The 19,500-nt window shown below is 41.7% G+C and overlaps 2 protein-coding genes across 3 annotated transcripts; one reads left to right on the forward strand and one right to left on the reverse strand.

The window, feature by feature from the left end:
• The first annotated feature begins 2,524 nt into the window (after positions 1-2,524).
• On the forward strand, positions 2,525-6,035 carry LOC118120921 (angiopoietin-related protein 4-like). The gene is made up of 7 exons (XM_035176418.1): positions 2,525-3,040; positions 3,310-3,420; positions 3,534-3,621; positions 4,548-4,661; positions 4,941-5,036; positions 5,131-5,412; positions 5,509-6,035. Exons 1-7 carry the CDS (start codon positions 2,582-2,584, stop codon positions 5,685-5,687), a joined length of 1,329 nt encoding a protein of 442 aa, XP_035032309.1. The 5' UTR covers positions 2,525-2,581; the 3' UTR covers positions 5,688-6,035.
• Positions 6,036-7,600: 1,565 nt separating this feature from the next.
• LOC118120920 (dipeptidyl peptidase 9) lies at positions 7,601-19,327 on the reverse strand. 2 transcript variants are annotated; one of them, XM_035176416.2, is made up of 21 exons: positions 19,170-19,327; positions 17,269-17,359; positions 16,535-16,779; positions 15,499-15,611; positions 14,962-15,135; positions 13,888-14,056; positions 13,688-13,798; positions 13,419-13,547; positions 12,834-12,895; positions 12,631-12,731; positions 12,327-12,504; positions 12,050-12,209; positions 11,769-11,848; positions 11,473-11,643; positions 11,091-11,226; positions 10,858-11,003; positions 10,366-10,512; positions 10,056-10,208; positions 9,709-9,851; positions 9,277-9,388; positions 7,601-8,817 (listed from the first exon to the last, which is right to left on the reverse strand). In XM_035176416.2, the coding sequence occupies exons 2-21, from the start codon at positions 17,322-17,324 to the stop codon at positions 8,725-8,727; spliced, it is 2,679 nt and encodes an 892-aa protein (XP_035032307.1). In that variant the 5' UTR covers positions 17,325-17,359; positions 19,170-19,327; the 3' UTR covers positions 7,601-8,724. The 2 variants fall into 2 exon arrangements, with proteins under 2 accessions (XP_035032307.1, XP_035032306.1); XM_035176415.2 differs by lacking the exon at positions 19,170-19,327 and adding an exon at positions 17,546-18,598.
• Between the last annotated feature and the right edge of the window lie 173 nt (positions 19,328-19,500).

Genomic DNA, 19,500 nt, shown 5'->3' on the forward strand with positions numbered 1-19,500 from the left:
TACATATTGACCAAAGTTTCAGTTTCAGTTTGGGATGACTTCTATCACAAGATAATATTAACAACATTTTTTACACGCACACTCATCTCCTCCAGTGTGAACCCCTCGGTTCTGTGATTTTTGACCAGCTTGGACGCACAACTTAATTTATAAATGAAACATTGTGTTCTGATGCCGGCGATCCTGGACGGAGCTGATGACACATTGCTCCACCTCACGTCAGCTCAGAGGATACGTGCAGAAAAGCAGACTGCAGCACAGATATTTGCACAGGATCACTGGCTGACAGGAAGTCTGTTCCCTCTGCAGTCACATGATGGGAAATTGATTCCCCCAACCTAGAATAGAAAACATCTGAACGTGGAAAGGTCCCTCGGCTATATTTAGAACAAAAACCTATATCATCAGGTTCATTTCAACAGTTTGTCAATGTTTATTTTAGTATTATCTCAATGTACTTTGTAACTAGGTGTCATACAAATAAAGTTCCTCTTTGGCTGTTTCATTTTGAGTCATCGCATTCCTCTTCCTCCTAAAAGTTAATGTCTGAACGTCTGAGTCTGAAAGCAAAAGAATTTGACTTCAGAACAGCTGAGACATTAAGATTAATCTCTCAGCCTCCAAGTCAAATAATCTTTCCCTCAGAGTCAGCGGTTGAGAAAAAAATCATTTTAGATTTCTTTCAGTTTTATTTTCTAAAAGTTGAATTATGATCTGGTTTTCCACCACAACAACAGAATGTTACTAAGTAACTACACTCAAACATGAACTATGATGACCTTGCCAGCTCTATGGATGTTAACGTCAGTAAGTCATCTCTTAATGAAGTATAAGATTAACTGTAATGACTCGTTGAAGGGACATTTGATTTGATTCATGGTCCCCAGCTGATGAATCCTAAATGACAATCCTGTCTTTTTCTTCACGTGAGGTCGACTTTCATGGTTTTGAGTGAATTATCTAAACCACAATCTGATGAACTGTCCTAAAATTTAAATAAAACATTCATGTTCCCATCAGGATGAATTGTGATAATTTTGGCGAAACCCTGAACTCTTCATCTTGACCAAATTGACCAATAATTATGAGATGCTAGCATGCTAAACATTACAACTGCCAAATATTAGCATGCCTATGTTAGCATTGTCACTTGTAGCGTGCTAATGCTAGTGTTACCTCAGAACACTGCTCATGTTTTATGTATTCGATGTCCACCGTGACTTTTTTATTTTGTCCATGTCCCATCCACTAACATGGAGGAGGTGTTATTTATGACCTGTACTGCAGCCATTTCCTTTTTCTTTTTTGTATCTTCTGACTATTACCGAGATGAATGAATTGATCTTTTGGCCCTTAAATAGTGTTAAAGGGACCAAACAGCCAAAAGAGTTATTTTGAAATCCAAAAACAAATTGAGATATTCAGATGCAGAAAACATTTTTAAAAATGGAGAATATTTAGCAGCAGATCAGCTGCAGATTATTATCCCCACGTCTCTGAACTCAGAATAAGGATTAAACGTAAAGGCTCCTGTTTTTTATTTTACCAATCAAATGTGGTGTTTTCTCTGTTTTCGCTAAATTAGGAGAAATGCCCTTTTTGGAAAGATTCTTGCAGAAACCACAGGCTGCTGACATTTGCTGGATATGTGTGTGTGTTGCAGTATTTGTCATCTGTGCCTCATCAGTACACCACGTGCCTTGTGTCTGGTTGTGTGTGTGTGTGCGTGTGTGTGTGCGTGTGTGTGTGATTGTTGGACTTTGCTGTCAGGAATGAGTGTGTTAAAAGCCCCGAGGGTTGAACTTTCCCCTACTTCTCACAGTGACTCCTCCATCTTTGAACATTCTCCAGCTTTCCTCATTCAACCTGAAGACCCACAGAGACTGATCCACTGACTGAGATGAACTATGATAGAAGAAGCTTTGAGCTTGTGGATTATTCTGTCACACAACATTTGATCTGCACCCTCTCAAATGTAGGAGCTTCTTTTCTTGCTCTTAAGTGACAGTAAATTAAATATTTCATGACGTCAGCTTGTGATCTTTGATATTGTTTCCACCCATTTTAAAGACTAAAAAACTCATCAACTGAGATAATAGATAATCTTCAGGTTGGGACAGTTGTTAGTTGAAGCCCCACAGAGAATATCAACAGTATTTTAAAAAGAGCTTCAAGAAACACAGCTGCAGAGAAAAGGTCGAGTGTAAAAACATTTCTATGACAGTTTCAACATTTTACCAACAAACTGTGAATCACTGGGATAAAAATCTGATGTTTGAGCTGTGAAAATAAAACTGAATGTAAATCATCACGTCAGTCACGTCCCTGTATCAGTGGGTGTTCCACCAGTATTTCAGACCTTTCATTGCATCAGTATCCTCAGGAGCATTACCACTGCCAAAAACTCTCCACGCCTCCAACATCCCCCCCCCCATCCCCTCCTCCAAGCTCTGGTAGCCAATCACTGGAGACCTCTGCTGCAGCACTGAGCTATAAAAACCTCACAATGCCTTTCAGCAGCACACAACAGACAGGGAGCGACACTAGCATTTCCTGACACACACTCTCAGCAGACACAAAGATGACGCTGGCACAACTCCTCATCCTCCTCCTCACCATCCTGGTGCACGCAGCATCTGCTTTCCCAAATGACAGGAGAGCTCAGCCCGGCCGGGACAAACACGCCTCCTGGGACGATGTGAACGTGGTGGCTCACGGCCTCCTGCAGCTGGGCCAGGGCCTGAAGGAGCACGTGGACAAGACCAAGGCCCAGATGAGGGACGTCAACGCCAAACTCAAGGCCTTCAACGGCACGGTGGCCGAGCTGCAGAAGAGGCAGCAGGAGCAAGATGAAGCTCTCAAGAAGACCAGGGGTGCAGAGGTGGCTGAAGAGGTGAGGCTGAAGATGGAGGGGGTGAAGCAGCAGAGCGAGGACATCAACTCCAGGATGGACAGACTGGAGGAGAAGGTGGACCAGGTGCTCGTGGGGCCGAAACTAGACAGCAACTACAGCGATCACTCAGGAGTCCCATTCATGCAGGTGAGTGGAAAATACTGGTTTGTGTTATTATTCAGATCAGAGGGAAACACTAGAGGCTCCTGCAATCAAGCAAACTGCTAAATGCTTTATAACAATCATCAGGGAAACCACATCCATCCCTGAGGGATCACTGCGAGTTTAAAATACACTTTGAAGCCAAATTAGATTTAAAAATCAACGCTTCATAAAAGATAGAAATAAACCACCAGTCCCAAGTTAAAACACAGGGATGCTGTGAAGCTGATGTTTGTTTCTCCTGCTGTTTCCAGAGGCTGCTGGCTGCTCAGAACAGACGGATCGACGAGGTGGTGGAGAAAATCAAGCAGCAGCAAAGCAAACTGGAGAAGCAGAGTCTGCACCTGCAAGCGCTGCAGGACAAGGTGAGTCCCACTGGACCAACCTTTATGTGCAACACTGATGCGTCGACTGGTCTGATAAGAAATGACAAACTGGAGATGATGTCATTTTCTGATTGCTGTTTTGATTTCCTCAGTTTGCACATAAAAGAGTAAAATCGCACCGACGCAGAGATGAGGAGACGGCGCTGAGAGGAAAGGCCGAGCAAAACAAAGACACATCAGGTGAGGAGACAAACTGCTGCAGGGTTTTTAAAACGGTTTCAAACTGATGGGAGCATGTTAACTGTGCCCTAATTTCCTCTGGGACTTCAACCATTAGCTTCAAAGTGCACAAACAGCTACACACCCTGTACCAACACGGATCAATGTTAACACTAACTGCAAAACTAAAACCCAAACACAAGACGATCGATGGGTCACTTTCTGTAAAACCTGAGCAAATCACATTCAGTTTGCATCAGCCTGCGACACAAAGCATTTACAGCCAGTGTCGGTGACATAAGAACGAGACAGTTCATCTTTGCACCTGGTTTTTAAATACCTGACTCGCTGGCAGAGCAGAGTGAACAGTCCAAAGTTCAGGGAAACAAGGGCCGCGGCTGTAAAAACACACCTGTACTGTACTGTATCTATCTAGGCCACTGAGAGCTTTGTTCTGAGCACTTTCAATTCAAGTAAACAAAACCAGCATGACATGAAACTTCTGACACTGTTTTCCAGCTGCACCACCGCCAGGGCCCAACGGTCCCTTTAAGAAAACACATTTAAATTCCACTAAATTCAGATTTTTATTCAGATCTGCACCAAATTTTACACACTCGTAAATATCAGTCCCCTCGATCCATAAATCATTCGCTGAAAACGTGATAAAACGTCCTAACTCGCGATGTTAAAGAAAATGGAAAAAATAAAAATCCTGGATCCGCCCCCTGATCTGGATCCACACCAAAATTTAACGGGTTCTTCCCTGACCCATAATGCATCCCTCCATCAAGTGTCATGGTAATCCATCCAGTAGTTTTTTTACCTTATCTTGGTCACAAACAAACAAGCGCTGATGAACACTCGACATCCTTGGTGAAGGTCACCACGTGAACGCACACCTCAGTGCATCTGATTTGCTGAATTGTTTGATTTTCATTCCTCAGATCTGCCCAGAGACTGTCACGACCTGTTTGTACGAGGGCAGCGAGCCAGCGGCATCTACTCGATCCAGCCCAAGAGCTCGGAGCCGTTCAACGTCCTCTGTGAAATGACTTCAGGTGAGTCAACAGGACAAATGCCTCCAGTCGTCTGGTTTTAATTATCTGACATTGCTGCACTGCTGAAAGGAAAATTAGCATCATAGAAGTGGAGCACAGAGCAGAGTCTGACCCTGAGGGAGCTGGATCAGCGTGAAGGAAATTCTAATGTTGGGCACATGTGATGAGATCAATTACAATATGGAATCTAAATACACAAGTTTCAGAGAAGGTCCTGCTTTTCTAGGTCAAACATGTTTTGTGTTGTCCTTGGCTCAACCTTCCCTCTGCCCTCTGCAGATGCAGGATGGACCGTCATCCAGAAACGCCAAGACGGATCCCAGAAGTTCAACCAGCTGTGGGAAAGCTACAAGAAAGGCTTCGGCAGTCTGAATGGTGATTAGAGTTCACCCACCATTTTCAGAAAAACGAAAAGGATCTCCATTTCTTGGTCACAAAAATTAATGTCATCCTCTCTCGTCTCCCTCAGGTGAGTTCTGGCTCGGCCTGGAGAACATCCGCTCCCTGTCCACACAAGGCCAGTACGTCCTGCAGGTGGAGCTGTCTGATCGGGCAGGTGAGCAGCAGACCACGCGGTACCAGTTCAACCTGGACGGAGAAGAGAAGAAGTACGCTGTGCACCTGGAGCAGGAGGCTTCAGCCGGAGTTCAGGAGGACATCTTCACCACCGGAGCCTCCGGTGTCTCCTTCTCAACGGCCGACAGAGACAATGACCTCGCTGCAGACGCCAACTGTGCCGAGCTGCTCTCAGGTAAAACTCTTTTATCCTCAGCACAAGAAAGCAAATGTCTGTCCAAGGAAATTTTAAAACAGCAGCGGCTTTAACAAGGATGCTCTTCTGTTGCAGGAGGTTGGTGGTTCAGCCGCTGTGGAGAATCAAACCTCAACGGCAGATATCCCAGAAGGCCGAGCGAGCTGAGGAAACGGCGGCACGGGAGACAAGAGATGTTTTGGACCAGGAAGGGACAAGATAGCTCTCTGAAGACAACGCTGCTGAAGATCACCCCCGCCACGAGAAAACAATAAACTGTCTCAGTGTCTCAAAAACAAACAGGAAGAGACCCAAGAAGAAGACAAGAGTTTAACTTTAAATGTTGAAATCATCCCAATCTGCTGAGCACGTTAATAATCTCTCCTGTCTCTATGATATTTCTATGCTATGCTATATGATATCTATCGTCTGTCATATTGACGTTCTTTATTCCCTTTGTAAGGGTTTTATGTCTTGATCTTATTTCATGATTATTTGCTGTTTGTGTTTTAATGACGTTTTACTTCAACAGTGTTGTTTCTTACTGTTCACATTCATACACTTCAATGTTTTATATTTTATTTGAGTGAAGGAGATGGAAATAAAAGTTTTTAAAGCTTAAATAAAATGCAGTTCGTCACTCACGCCTGAAAACAACCTGGTGTAAACCACACACACACACACACACACACACAGTCTCTCAAACATCTGGGTGACACTCACTGACATGTCACTTTACATATAAACTTTACTTCAATTATTATTTTTGATGTATGAAATTAGCTTATCATACAAATCGATGTGGGTTTAGCAGATACTCATTGACGATATGTCTCCACTTGTACGAACGCTGCCATCTTGTGCCGTTAGAGCCCGAGTCTGATCAGTCGTGTTTGGTTGATGTATCTACGATAGTGAGGTCCTGTCGCTGTGCTCGACCAATCACAAGTCAGTCTCAGCTGTCAATCATGAAGTTTTCATGTCCCATCCACTGACAGGAGGCGGGATTTAGGACATATATGCTGCGGCCAGCCACCAGGTGGCGATCAAGATGCTTTGGCTTCACTTTTGGGAGCTGTCAGTCTAATGATTCAATGTAAATGAGGGATAAAGTTTCTAATAAGAAATCAATAAGAAATATTCGCTGGGGTTTAATTTTTATATAAAACTTCTGGAAATCAATAATAAACTCAAGACTGATTGAAATAACCAAAATAAAAGTCACAGAACTATTTTCTCTATAATTTGAGCCAAACCATGTGGAGAAAACAGAGCTTTAAATAAAACCAATATGTCCAATGACAATTAAAATGTCTCTTCAAAAAGGATCTGATGGAACAATTCAGTGAAACATTCCATGATCCTGCGTCGTTAGTTGAAATTATCTGAACAAAGAGCAGTTTTATCTTTTATCAAGCAAATTAAATTAAAGACCATGTGGACTCCAACACTTTCCATTCTCAGCAGTTTAGTTTTAGGTTTTATATTTATTAGCACTACTGCCCCCTGCTGGGGAAAATATAAAAAAACCTCTTTATCTCTGCTGAAAGAAAACAGAGCCAAATTTCTGAGCAGAATTCTGTAATTATTTATACTTTAGACAAGGAAGTTATGTTTTCACTGTCAACACAATTCCTCAAACTACTGAAGTGTGGAGGGGTGGGGCATGACTCAAGGAAGAACACAACACATTTTGGGGGTGTGATCGGGCGTTAGCTTTGGCCGAGGTATGACTCAAAGGTCGTCTTCAGTGATGCATCTGTGTTTTTCTTCTTGTTGAATAAAAAACACAAAAGAACAAGTTGTCAGTTATTCTCCTGCTTTGGTCTGAAACTCCACATGTATTTTGACCTCTTCTGAACTGGGGGGGATCTAGAAGAACCAGTAAAACCAGCTCAACTATATATCATTTCTGGGTTATTTAAGTCAACATGACTTTAGTTTTTCTAGAGGTTGTTTTACTCCCTCAGACAAACTATCAACATTGTTGCTGGATCTAGTTAATATTCATGGCGGTTCTCAGTTTAATTGCATCACTGTAATTCTACTTTACATCTGTGCTTTCAACTCACACTCGTGTAAAAAGGGATAAAACCTTTAACTGTATAATTTGTCAGCTTTATTTCTCACTAAATTACCTCTGAAATTGTTTATTGGAAAAACAATAAATCTCATTTGGTGACAAGACTTTGAAAAAGATTGTTCACTTCTGTTTATTTCTTCACGTTCTGAGAATACAGATGATCATCAGACACACGCATATAAAAGGCATTATATTTCCATAGGTCCTCACACACACATTCCCTGATATAAACTATATGAGCAGGCTCTCTTCAGCTCTTAAAAGGCCCCTCACACTGAGGAGCTGAGTCAAACATCATCTCATTGTTCAGTCCGTTGGCACAGAGGCAAATATGTAACGTGCAAATATTTGTCAGCAGCAGCAGAAGAAGAAGAAAAAGGCGCTCCGGCGAAAGCAAAGCAAGCGACTGAGTGAAACAGTGAGAGGTCACGACACGGTTGCACCAGTTATGGGTGCATTATAATGCATTAACTGTTGTTTGGGGAAGTTCCACAATAGAAACTTGATGTGTAACTTATTCTCTTGTGGACCTGACAAAAGTGTCCCGGAAAAAGTGTCAAAGCAAAAAGAAAAAGAGGAAGCGGTTTCTTATCGAGGTTATTTGTTTTCTAACTTCACTCCAGTGTCTGTTCTTGGAAACATGAAAACAATATGAGAATTGGTCAAATAGAATCACGCAAAAGAGAAAAGGTCTGAAACTGCTCGAAGCTGCTTCCACGAACCGGCTGCAGCAGGTCCACGTCTCTAGTTTTTGCGAAGCTGAAAAGTTTTTTAGTTAAAGTTTATAACGTCGGTATCGTCACTCTCACATTTCAATTCAGTGTTTGTTTTTTTTCTTGCTTCATCGTCCACCATCACTAGAATCTCAGAAAAGCTTCGGTCCTGTTTGTTCCTGTCCAACAGCGCCCCCTGCTCCTTTTGAAGATTTTTTTCAAACCTTCCACTGCAAAAAGGAGCTTCTTGGCTACAAAATGCTTTGTTTGGTAATTAAACATCTGAATACAAGTCATGTATTGATTTATCTATGCTGAAAAGCTCCAGCACCGTTGAGACTGACGAGCGACTCTTGAGGTGTGACGAGGTTTGGCAGAGCCTGCATTCAGCAAATACATAATAAGATGAATTGAAAGAGAACATGATGCAGCTTTAAATAAATGGAGGAGATGAAGGGAGGAGGGGGAGGATGCAGGGAAGGACAAGGCAAGAAAAGGTCCATGTGTTGAGGATTATCAGAGGTTCTGCTGGAGGAAGTGCAGCATCGTGATCTCGTAATGTTCTCCGGACTCGGGACATCGGATACTGTGTCGCTCATTGGGGTAGACCTAAAGAAAGAAGAAAATTCAAGGTCATTGTGGGATTTGCTGGATAGTTCATCACACCATCTTACTTTTTCATTTCAAACTGTATTTTACTCTCAAGAAAGATGATGCACAATGGTAGCGACTGGTGAAAAAGACCATTATATGTTTGTTTTTTTTAACAGTTTGTAGATAACAACAATCTCCAGGTTCGTAAATGTACTTCCCTTGAATAATAGGAAAACTAAAAATAATTTCCAAACTTTTCTAAAGTCTACGTTGTGTGGAAATAATAAGAAAACTGCTGAAGCTTTGATTTGAAGATTTGCACCGAACCTCTCGGTGGAGGAGACGTCACTAAACTGACCGAAAACAAACAAGACCATGATTTCAATCTTCTTTGTAATGTGTTGTTTAAATGATGAAGGCCACAAGCTCACATCAGTCTAACACTAAAATCAGTATGTGAGTGAATCCTCCTACCTGCAGGTTGTACGGTTTCCCTGCTCGGATGAGTTGAGACACCAGGAAGTTGGTGTGAAAAAAGTGTACGTTCTCATCTAGAAACCCATGAAGGATCAGCAACCTGTTGGGTCTGAGTTTCACAGGAACAGTTGTTCATATATAAATACATAGAAGTGAATGTTACAGCAAACATGAACAAATTAGAACCAAATTATCCACTTCTGCACTTAAATAATAATAATAATAATAATAATAATAATAATAATAATAATAATAATAAACTACATAAGAGCTGGTACGTGAAATGAGCTATGTTGTAACCAGACTTGTTATAAGGGAGAAAACTAACCTAAGTTACAGTGAAATACTGCTTCGATTTATTGAATATGTGGACATCCTGCAGTATCTGAATAAACTTAAACCATTAAGATGAAAATCTGAAGTTCTCACTCATTTGGGAGTTTATCGACGTGCAGAGCGACGGAACAGGCCTCGTATCCCTGCTTGTTTTTTTCCGGCGTGTCCAGATATCGCTCCGTGTAGCCGGTGTCGTAGGCCATCCACAAAGTCACTGGAGCTCCTGCAATGGCAATCTACAAAAAAAATACATACACCGTTATACAATGCTTTAAATGGTGTCTTTAGAAATGCAGCCTGAAGAAGAACTCAAACGGTTCCAATGCCAGACATTTTTTAAATTGATCCATCTGCTGTTGAAGGATCTGTGACTATATTTTTAATCCGTATTTAAAGTCTCCACTAACTGTAAATGAAAAACAGAGTTCATTCGTTTTGACCTTGAAGATGTCGGGCTTATGGATGAGGCCCATGAGAGACAGGAAGCCTCCGTACGACCAGCCGTGGATGGCAACACGACTCATGTCCACACACTTGTACTTGTCGGCTACGTAGTGCAAAGCCTCCACCTGGTCCTCAATCTCCACCTGCCCCTGGGCGGAGGACAGAAAGAGCTCGTTCACTTTTCATAACTTCAATATGCACACAGAACCTTTTTCGACAAACAATGTTTACAAAGTGCAATAAAACAAAGTAGAGAAAAGTCTTATCACATTCACTTTCCATTGATCATGCAGTGGTGATAAATACCATTTTGTCCTTCACAGCTCCTTCAAACTTGAGTCCTCGCTGACAGGATCCTCGTCCATCGATCACTAGCACAGCGTAGCCCAGAGACGCCAGAGTGTTCAACCGCAGGTATTTCACTCCTTTATACGAGTTATTCACTAACTGCACCTGGAAGAGGAAGAAATATACATGAAGTTACGATGGATGATTTGATGACTCCGTTCTGATCTCTGATTTTACAAAAGGGAGTTACAGATTTATCAGTTTTCACCAATTCATTTTATGCCTTCATTTGGAAAGACGGTTTAAAGGCAGCAGCTCGAACAAGTGGTGATTTAAGAATTAGATTGTTGTACAGTTGTAAAGGTCAAACACAAGTGGTCCACATTTTAAAACCTATTCCAAATAATATAATAAAATCCCCAAAGTTCACAAGAAGGTAAATCCCTCGTTGTTCTGCATCTTGTAAGTCTACACAGCATGAATCTAACATTAAAGTGGAAGAGATCAAACCTGTGGACCGCCATAAACAAAGACGACAGTGGGATGCCTCCTGCCGGGGACCAGGTTCTGGGGTTTGTACAACATGCCGTACAGCTCGAAGCCCGACTTCCCTGTGAAGCTGAAGATCTCTGGAGTAGTGTAGTCCAATGGGAAGCCTGGAAACAAACAAAAAGATTTTGTTTTTCTAATAGCTCTCCTATGAGAGACAATATTTCATCCGTCATAAACAAACAGTCTGGTACCAGAGGGCTCCATCATGCTCGCCCAGAACTGCGGCTCTTTGTGGAGCGGGTCAGTGTCGGAGCCAACCAGCTTGAAGATGTGCACACAGGGCGACGAGGTCAAGCTGCTGTAATGGCTGATAAACATGTCGAAGGTCTGTGAGCAAGAGAAGAAAAAGACAAGTTTAACACCTCGACAACAGTTTCACTTATATATGTTTGTTTTAGTGAAGGCTGTATCCATGTGGAGCTTTAACTGCTGCTGCCAATACAAACATCTTTCTACAGAAGGTATCTACACACTTTTTATACAAGCACAACAAATCTCCAGCATCTCCTCAGCAGCTTATTGTGTGAATATATTGAAGAAAAAGTTAATTCGTAATTGTGTGTGTTTCAATACCTGGCTCACGGAGCAGCTGTGGGAGAACCCAGGTTTGGTGAGTCGGACCATTTCGCCCGGCGAGTCGTAGCTCACCACGTAGAGATGATGCTCCAGAGGAGAGTCTTTGGTTCCCTGGAAATAAACCAGCTTTGTCGCCTCGTCCACCCAAATCTGAGGACTGGAGGAGCGCTACAACAAACAGAACAAGAAACACTGTTGAAATGTTTTGTTAAAACAAAGAAGACAACGAGCCTCTTGTCAGAATATTTTTTGTATTCTTGTCCTGAAAGGTTTGCCACAGTACAATATTTTACCTTTGCCCCGTGATTGGCCAGCACCTCCCACTTCCCACTGGTTATCGTCAGCTCCTCTTTAACTGGACACTTGAAATCATCTGATGGCCGAGAAGCAAACGTGTCACGCAAGTGGCCACACTGAGAGCAAGGGGTTTTGGTAACTTGATTCTACATTCATACGCAGTATTTGTACATGCTGAGGTGAGAAATAGTGGGTTTTATATTTAATTGCATCTCTTTCATTTGTTCTATACAACTCAACAATCAACCTGAGCTCATTCTTCTCCACACAGATTTACCTTCAGAGTGTGTGTAGCCTTTAGCCCAGTGATAGTTGCCGCGCTGTAACACTGACGTGATCTTATACAAGTGGCAGAAGCCTGTTTTAGACTCGTTTACAGTGAGGAAGGTGATTTCATCATCACTGGTTTGGATGAAAGGATGGAAGATGTCATGGACCTGTAGGACCAAAAGAAACAGTAATAATGTTTTCGTTATGAGGGGAAAGCTGAACTGGGAAACCTTTCTGTTTTAGTGTTAGCAGATGTAGAGATGTTTAGTGGTGCTGAGCCTCACGTTGATCCAGATGTCGCTGGTCTCCTCGTAGACGATGAAGGGCTGCACTGAGTCTCCCAGGGCCTCAAGGCTCTTCTGTTTGCTGGCCTCATCCTGATTTGCAGGAATGAAGAGCGCTGGAGGCAAAAAGACCAACTGGAGACGCTGCTGTCGTCGGTCCATCATGACCGCCCACGCACTGACACACACACACACACACAGAGGGACAGTTGTGATGAGTGGGGGGGTGTGTGTGTGCACAGACAAACCAGGGATGAGCTAATAATAACAAACGGCTTTTCAACCTCTTAAAGAAGAAACTTACTATCGACCATCTTTTGTCCATCCAACTCTGGAGATGTACTCAGTCCCTGGAAAGAGGGAGGTGAAGGAAACAGGCAGCTCTTTTTCCTGTGTGCTGACAATCTGAGGAAGACAAAACACCAAGCTGAACACAGCACAGAGCACTTCAGTGTTTTGTTCACAGTGGGGGGGGATGAAATAGATGAGTTGAGGACGAGCGCTCACTTTGCCGAGGTGATCTGTTCGGATTTCTGCCATTTTCAGAGTAATATCTGGATTCTTGCTGCCTGGAAAGACATAAAACCGTCACAAAACGAAATATGACCAAGAACTGTGAAACATTGTTATTGTTGTAAATGTAACAAAAAGCATCGTGAAACCTGCAAAAGTCAATTAAAACCTTTTAAAAATAAATTTATCAATGAATCGATTATGTTTTAGAAAACAGTGAAAAAGCCTCTGACAGCCCAAAGTGACACCTTCAGATGTTTAATTTCATTCAATCAATAACACAGAATCCAGACATATTCAGTGTATGACAACGAAAAACATAACATCCCATATTTGAAGAGGCTGGATCCAAGAAATGTTTGGAATATTTGCTTAAGAAAATGACTAAAAAGATTATTAGATTATTGATGATCCATTTTCTGTCTATCAACTAGTCACTTAATTGACTGATTGTTGCAGGTGTATGAATAACATGTATAAAACATTACTGCTCTTTGTCAAATGAAACAAAAACACTTGAAAAAAAAAAAGATAACTTGAAGTGCATCACATAAATTCTGAGGTTCAGTGCGTGTGTACCTGCACGTGGATATCTGTAGACATCCGTCTTACGCTCCTCCAGAGCTGGAGACGGAACGTGGATGATCTCAACCTCAGACTCGTCCACCTCCTCGTATAAAATCTGTAAAGTCTTACCACCGTCTGATTCTGAGCCACAGAGACGACCAGTAAAACAGGAAGGTATTATTTCATCAGGTAAACTAAAGACTTCATCTGTAATCAAGCATTGTGTATCCTTAGTGTTATTGTTCTAACACGATTGTCTTTCAAGTGTATCACCCACTCACCTTCTCGAGCAGCGGGTGACCACCAGTATCCAGTGAAGCGATCAAACTCTTCCTGTGTGACAAACGTGGCAACACCAGCAGACTTGGGGTCCTCCTTTATATTTTCACTTCCTTAAAATCAAAAACACACATGTAGACACTGTGGAAAAGATGCTGAGGAACTGTGGTGGGGCGGAGTCTGAACATGCTTCATTCCCGACCTTTGTGGCAGAAGGTGAGCCTCCTCTCTTCGCCCGTCTGGATGCTGGTCACCCAGATGTCGTTGTTATTGATGAAGCCGATGAAGTTGGGGTCTCCGGGGCAGAGCTTGGGGTCCATGCGTGTCCCTGAACACTGGCTCTTGATCTCTACAGGATTCACTGGAGAAGTCTGCAACAAACACAGAAGGAGAACAGAAGAGAAACTTAAGATCCATCTGTTTATTTTCGAACACAACGTTGCTTTGTGCGTTTTTCATTGACACTGATTGACTGTGTTCCCTCATAGGTTGAAAAAAGTCTCCCACGTTATAGCAAAACAAATGTTTTTCTCTACTCTGAAGTTTATGATTTGAAAATATATGATTGTAAATAGGACAGCAAATAAACACGTAATTTACAACTTGTTTTAATTTCCTAAGATTTGGATTCAAAGAAAACTTACAAGCAACAACTTTGATGATCAGTTTATCATTTAAGTAATTTTAAACCAAAGCATACTATGTCACATTTTACTTTTCTCTGACTTTTCAGAAAAAAAAGAGTATATAATTGTGAGATTAATAAATAATGAAAGTAATTATTAGTCGGGAAAGGTAACAGATAAAAAAAACAGCGCTGTCTAGTGGACAAACTATGTTGTAATAAATCATAAAAATAGTTTCTAAATTACCTCTGGCATTTCTGCTCTGCAACTACTTGTAAAATATCAGTCGCTATATAAGACTGACTAATACTAAAACTGATCGATCTGCATAGATGGATAATAAACAGGTATAAATGGAGCTTGACTGTTTCTGTGAAGATTCTCAGTCACATGGTTCATGTTTACAAAGGCAACTCGACACACAAGCATTTCCTGTTGTCTCTGTAAACATGTACAACGTCTGGAGGACCTCAAGTGCTCCGTTCCATTTTAAATGTAACTATTCATATTTTTTCCGAGGAGCACAAAGGGACTTTAAAAGCAGAAATCTGCTCCTCTTTGTAGGAACTATTGACGCATGGGTCTAATCAGCAACTGCATCATCAACACAGCCTCTCTGTGCTGTGTTACTTAACTGTCCCCAAACTCACAATGAGGCTGTTGTTTCCACCATCGTGGCAGTAGTACAGACTGCTGTTGGCCTGGAACAGGAAGAGGCCGCTGGGGCGGTGGTATTCATAGGAGGTGATGCCAGACACCCCCAAACGCTTCCTCTCACGCAGCAGCTCCTCCTCCCGAGAGAAGCCCCCATGGTGCGGGCTGGCCTGAGGTCAGGGACGACAGGAGGAGAAACAGCGTCACAAGGAGGGCCGAGCAAGATGGAGGTCAAAGACGGTTTGTTCAGGGCATGAAAAACCAACAAACACCAAGTTAATTGAAGAGAGAAAAGCCAGGTAATAATAAAAAAGAACCACATATCTCCTCTACTCAATGATAGGACCTTGTGTTCATCAAATCAATATAAAACAGTATAGCTGTTAATATTGAAACATCACCTCAGTGGTCTCAGTTACTTTAAAGGGAGATTTACAACTGTAGCTTTAAATCTTCACAATTATTCTCTAAACAATTAAACATCTGGTGGGAGAGGATCAGAGAGGAGGAAGAGGACGAAGGCTCCTCGTCACCTGAAAGTGATCCAGCATCTGTTTCCAGGACAAAACCAGCAGGGCGTCTTTGCGGATCTTCTTAGGAATGTCCGAGTAAAGTAATGCGTTCTCCCTGCTGGCGTAAGGCATTCCTGTAAGAACAAAAAGAGAGCGAGTGTGAGTCCAGGTAAAGTCAATCTGTTTGACTTTCAGGACATGTACAACCTCTGAAGTCAGCAGCTGTTGATATGTGCAAACTTAGGAGAGATATAACACAAGAGTTTACTATGCATCACTAATTTACAACACAAACTAGGTCTTACCAAGAGATTAGCTTTGTCATATTTGAGAATAAATTAATCTGTACATGACTGGTAACAGCAACTCGGTGCTTCAGCATGAATTAAACCACCGTGACATCACCCAGTTGTGTTTGAGCTGCTATTTTTTCTAGCGCCATCTTGGTATTTTGAAACCAGAAGTATCCATATTTGTAGGAGTCGGGGGTGGAGCCTGACTGAGAGCTGGAGGACACTGCACACCCCCCTACAACAGCGACCTCACGCAGTATCCACACCCCAATGCATACAGTGCTTCGTCATCTATTGGAAGACTTGAAACTATAGATTGAGATCATAAACTAAATATGAAAATGTTTACTGTTGTTTTAAGTTAAGTGAGAAGCAAAGTCCTTTTCTCATAGACTAGAAGAAACTGAAACCATTTTGCAAAATGTCTGTTTGCTACAGCTGCAACAGAAATATGTCAACAAAGCAAAATGGTGCTCCTGCTTGACATTCATTTTTCTTTCTCCAGCACACAGACAGTGAAGGGATTCAATGCAGATCTTTGGATATTTAATGAGCTTGAAAATTGTTCCAGGCTGGTAACTCTGACTCACCAGCTGGATCCACGGATTATTCACAGAGGCATGCGACTTCTCAAAGAGGCTGAAAGGAAGGGATGTGACTCTGTAGCTCCACAGGTCACTGTACGCTGACAGCACCATTTCTCTGACATTTATTGTTGAATATTAATCCATGTCAGACCCCAGGGTTGATTCCCCCCTGCTCACCGAGGTAGTAGATGCGGTGAGAGTGCGGGCTGGCCTCGTCCTTCTGGATGAACTGGAAGTCATGTGGCGCCTTGCTGATGACCATGCCCGTGTTCTTGCGGCTGTTGTGGATGATCTTCCTCAGGCCGTCCCACGTGTGCTTCTCCACCTGGAACTGGGTGGGATTCACATCCTCCATCTCCACCACCTCCGTGCTGTCCGACAGTTCGTCCACTCCCGTCATACCTGCCGCTGCTTCTCTGAATCTATGGGCCGACACAGACTGATCAGTGAATCTGAATGGGGACGCTCTGTGAACTCATTCAGTGTTCCTCATCAAAAATGCACTGTATCCTTGAGGTTTAATACATGTTTAAAATACTGTATACATTTATTTCTCATACGACATTTCCAAAACTAATTTCAATAATTTGAACCCAAGATTAATTCATAAACATGTTTTGTCACTGGCAGTTTTATTCTTTTTGCCTTTGTATATATTACCACCATAAATCATACAACATTAAAACGTTTATCGATGTCAATCTATTAGAAAAGTAAATAAATAAACCACACACATTTTACATTTTCTCATCACTACAATTGAAAACATTGTCAGGGCTTGACTCAACAGACGGAAATTATATTTTTAGGCAGCAGAATTGGAAAACCCATGTTTTAGCAAAAAGATTTTCATTTATCGAAAATAATGGAAAGGAAATTGGATGAACAATTGAGTAAAAACGTTTGCATACCTCTTTACAGCGTCCTCTGTTTTGTCTTCGATTTTCAGCCTCTTTTCTCTGTGCATTAACCGTTCAACCACCCTGGACCAGACCTGACACCCTATAGAGAACCAGGTTAACACACACACAGAGAGATTTGCTTCAAGATAACAAGAGAGTCCAGATGTTTACACAGCAGCACCTGCTCTAACTGACAACCTAACTTAAACAAACTAAAAAGACATAAATTAATTCAAAACACTTGCTCTACACTAAGCCTACACGCTATCAACAGTGAAGCGGTTACTGAGGCGACGGCCATATTCAGTGCAGACGTCTCTCTGCTGCTTCATCGCGGAGCTGCTGTTCTTCAGCCGACAGGTTCAGCTGTGTTCTCGATACGAACTCTCACTGTGTGTGTGTGTGTGTGACTCAGCTGCATGACTCTGACACTGTATCATGAACATGACAAATGTTGCACTGTTACTCCACATTTTAACCACAGACTGTAAACTGTGGGCAGCACAGGAGGCTGTTTTGTTTCCTAGAGCAACAGAACCAACTGCAAATTCTTCATTCCAAGAATATACTCATAACAAGTGTTATCAGGTCTGTCAGAGGTGCAGATGTCATAGTTGCATAATTTGAGTTAAATAGTAGTGACAAACATTCATTCTCCTCCATGTATGATCCTCAATAATCATGTGACTGACAATGATGGGAGGATAAAAGTCACCTTTTATCTTTAGGATATATGTGGTTCGTGGTAAAGTGATTTAAAAAAGAAACTAGAAAATATACTTCCTTGAATTGGGTTACAGGGTAAAGTTGAAACTGTGTATTCTCACAATGTCTGGACCCAACTCCTGTGAAACCATGTTTATCTATTTTCTGTCTCGGCAGCAACCGCGACTCAAGTAGACACAGCTGGTTTCGGTATTGAGTTGACATCGGTGTTTGTTCCTGTTCATGTGAGACTTCAATAATATTCTATCGACTAAAAAAGGGAATTTCCAAATGAGCTCATTAAATATGACAGCCCATATACTGCTAAATTAGAAGAGCAGTAGTGGTAGAGAAAGTACTCAGATCCTCTACAAATAAAAGTCCAATTGAAGTTATACTTCAGTATAAGCAGGAGAATGTACTCGCATGTTAAAAGTACTACATCCAGAAAAAGGTCCCCTGAGTCTGATTATTATTACTACTATTACTACTAAGTATATATAAGATTATTATTACATATACATTATAAGAAGTATCCTATTGTTGTAGTTGGTTGCACCATTTTAACTAATGTGTGAATAACTCAAACTAATATTTATTCTAATAACAATCATTATAATCAAATAATTTTCATTCTGCAAATAGAAAAGTGAGAGAATTACCCAGAGCTGCAGGTGTCCCTGACCATTATGTTTCTTTTGTTCAACCATTCGTCCAAAGCGAGAAAATCAATAAATATAATTTCACATTTTGTAAATATAAGCATGAATTAATATCTTAATAATTTGATATTGTAATGTTTTGTATTATATTAGAAGCCTTTTGTATGTTTTGCTTTTAAACGAATAGTCATTCAATCCGCAGCTTCAGTAAAGAAGAAGAAAGAAGCTGAGCAGCTCATTTAGACATTTTCATCCCTGATCAGAATCGCATGGAAGTCGATCATCTGTCGGTTTGATCCACGTTCTGAGGACCAGGTTTGTGAGAGCAACACTTTGTTTTGACGGATCAGCTGATGAAGTGTTTACAGGCCGACATCTGTCTGCTCTTTAAACCCGACATGATGCAAACTGCCTCAGTGCGCCGGGGTGCTAGCAGGTTAGCCGCCCGTTAACTCGTTAGCAAACTTAACCATAGACATTAATGATTAAACACAGCGATACCGACATGAGAACAGAGGAACAGCCATTGGTGTTAAAACTCACACGTTGTGCCCTCGGACCTCTGGAGTCTCCCTCAGCGGGGAGAAGACACGTGAAAAACACCGCAGCTCCTGTCAAACAGAGCAGGGAGCTAGCTTCATGCTAACGTGCTAACAGCGAGGAAGCTGTCCAAGAATCAAGGATGATGACCTTTAACCCGGATGTTATCCCCCCAACTTCAGTGTTTTGTTTGTTTGTACTTATTTTTATCTTCCGTTTTCACCCTTTGATCGTGAACGATGTGGGCGTTGTTTAGAGGAAATTCAGAAATATTATGTTCATTTCATTTCATTTCAAGTTCTTAAAAATACCTAAAAAGCGATGGGAGTTCTGT

This window comes from Hippoglossus stenolepis, chromosome 14 (genome assembly GCF_022539355.2).
Source record: "Hippoglossus stenolepis isolate QCI-W04-F060 chromosome 14, HSTE1.2, whole genome shotgun sequence".
Classification (NCBI taxonomy): domain Eukaryota; kingdom Metazoa; phylum Chordata; class Actinopteri; order Pleuronectiformes; family Pleuronectidae; genus Hippoglossus; species Hippoglossus stenolepis.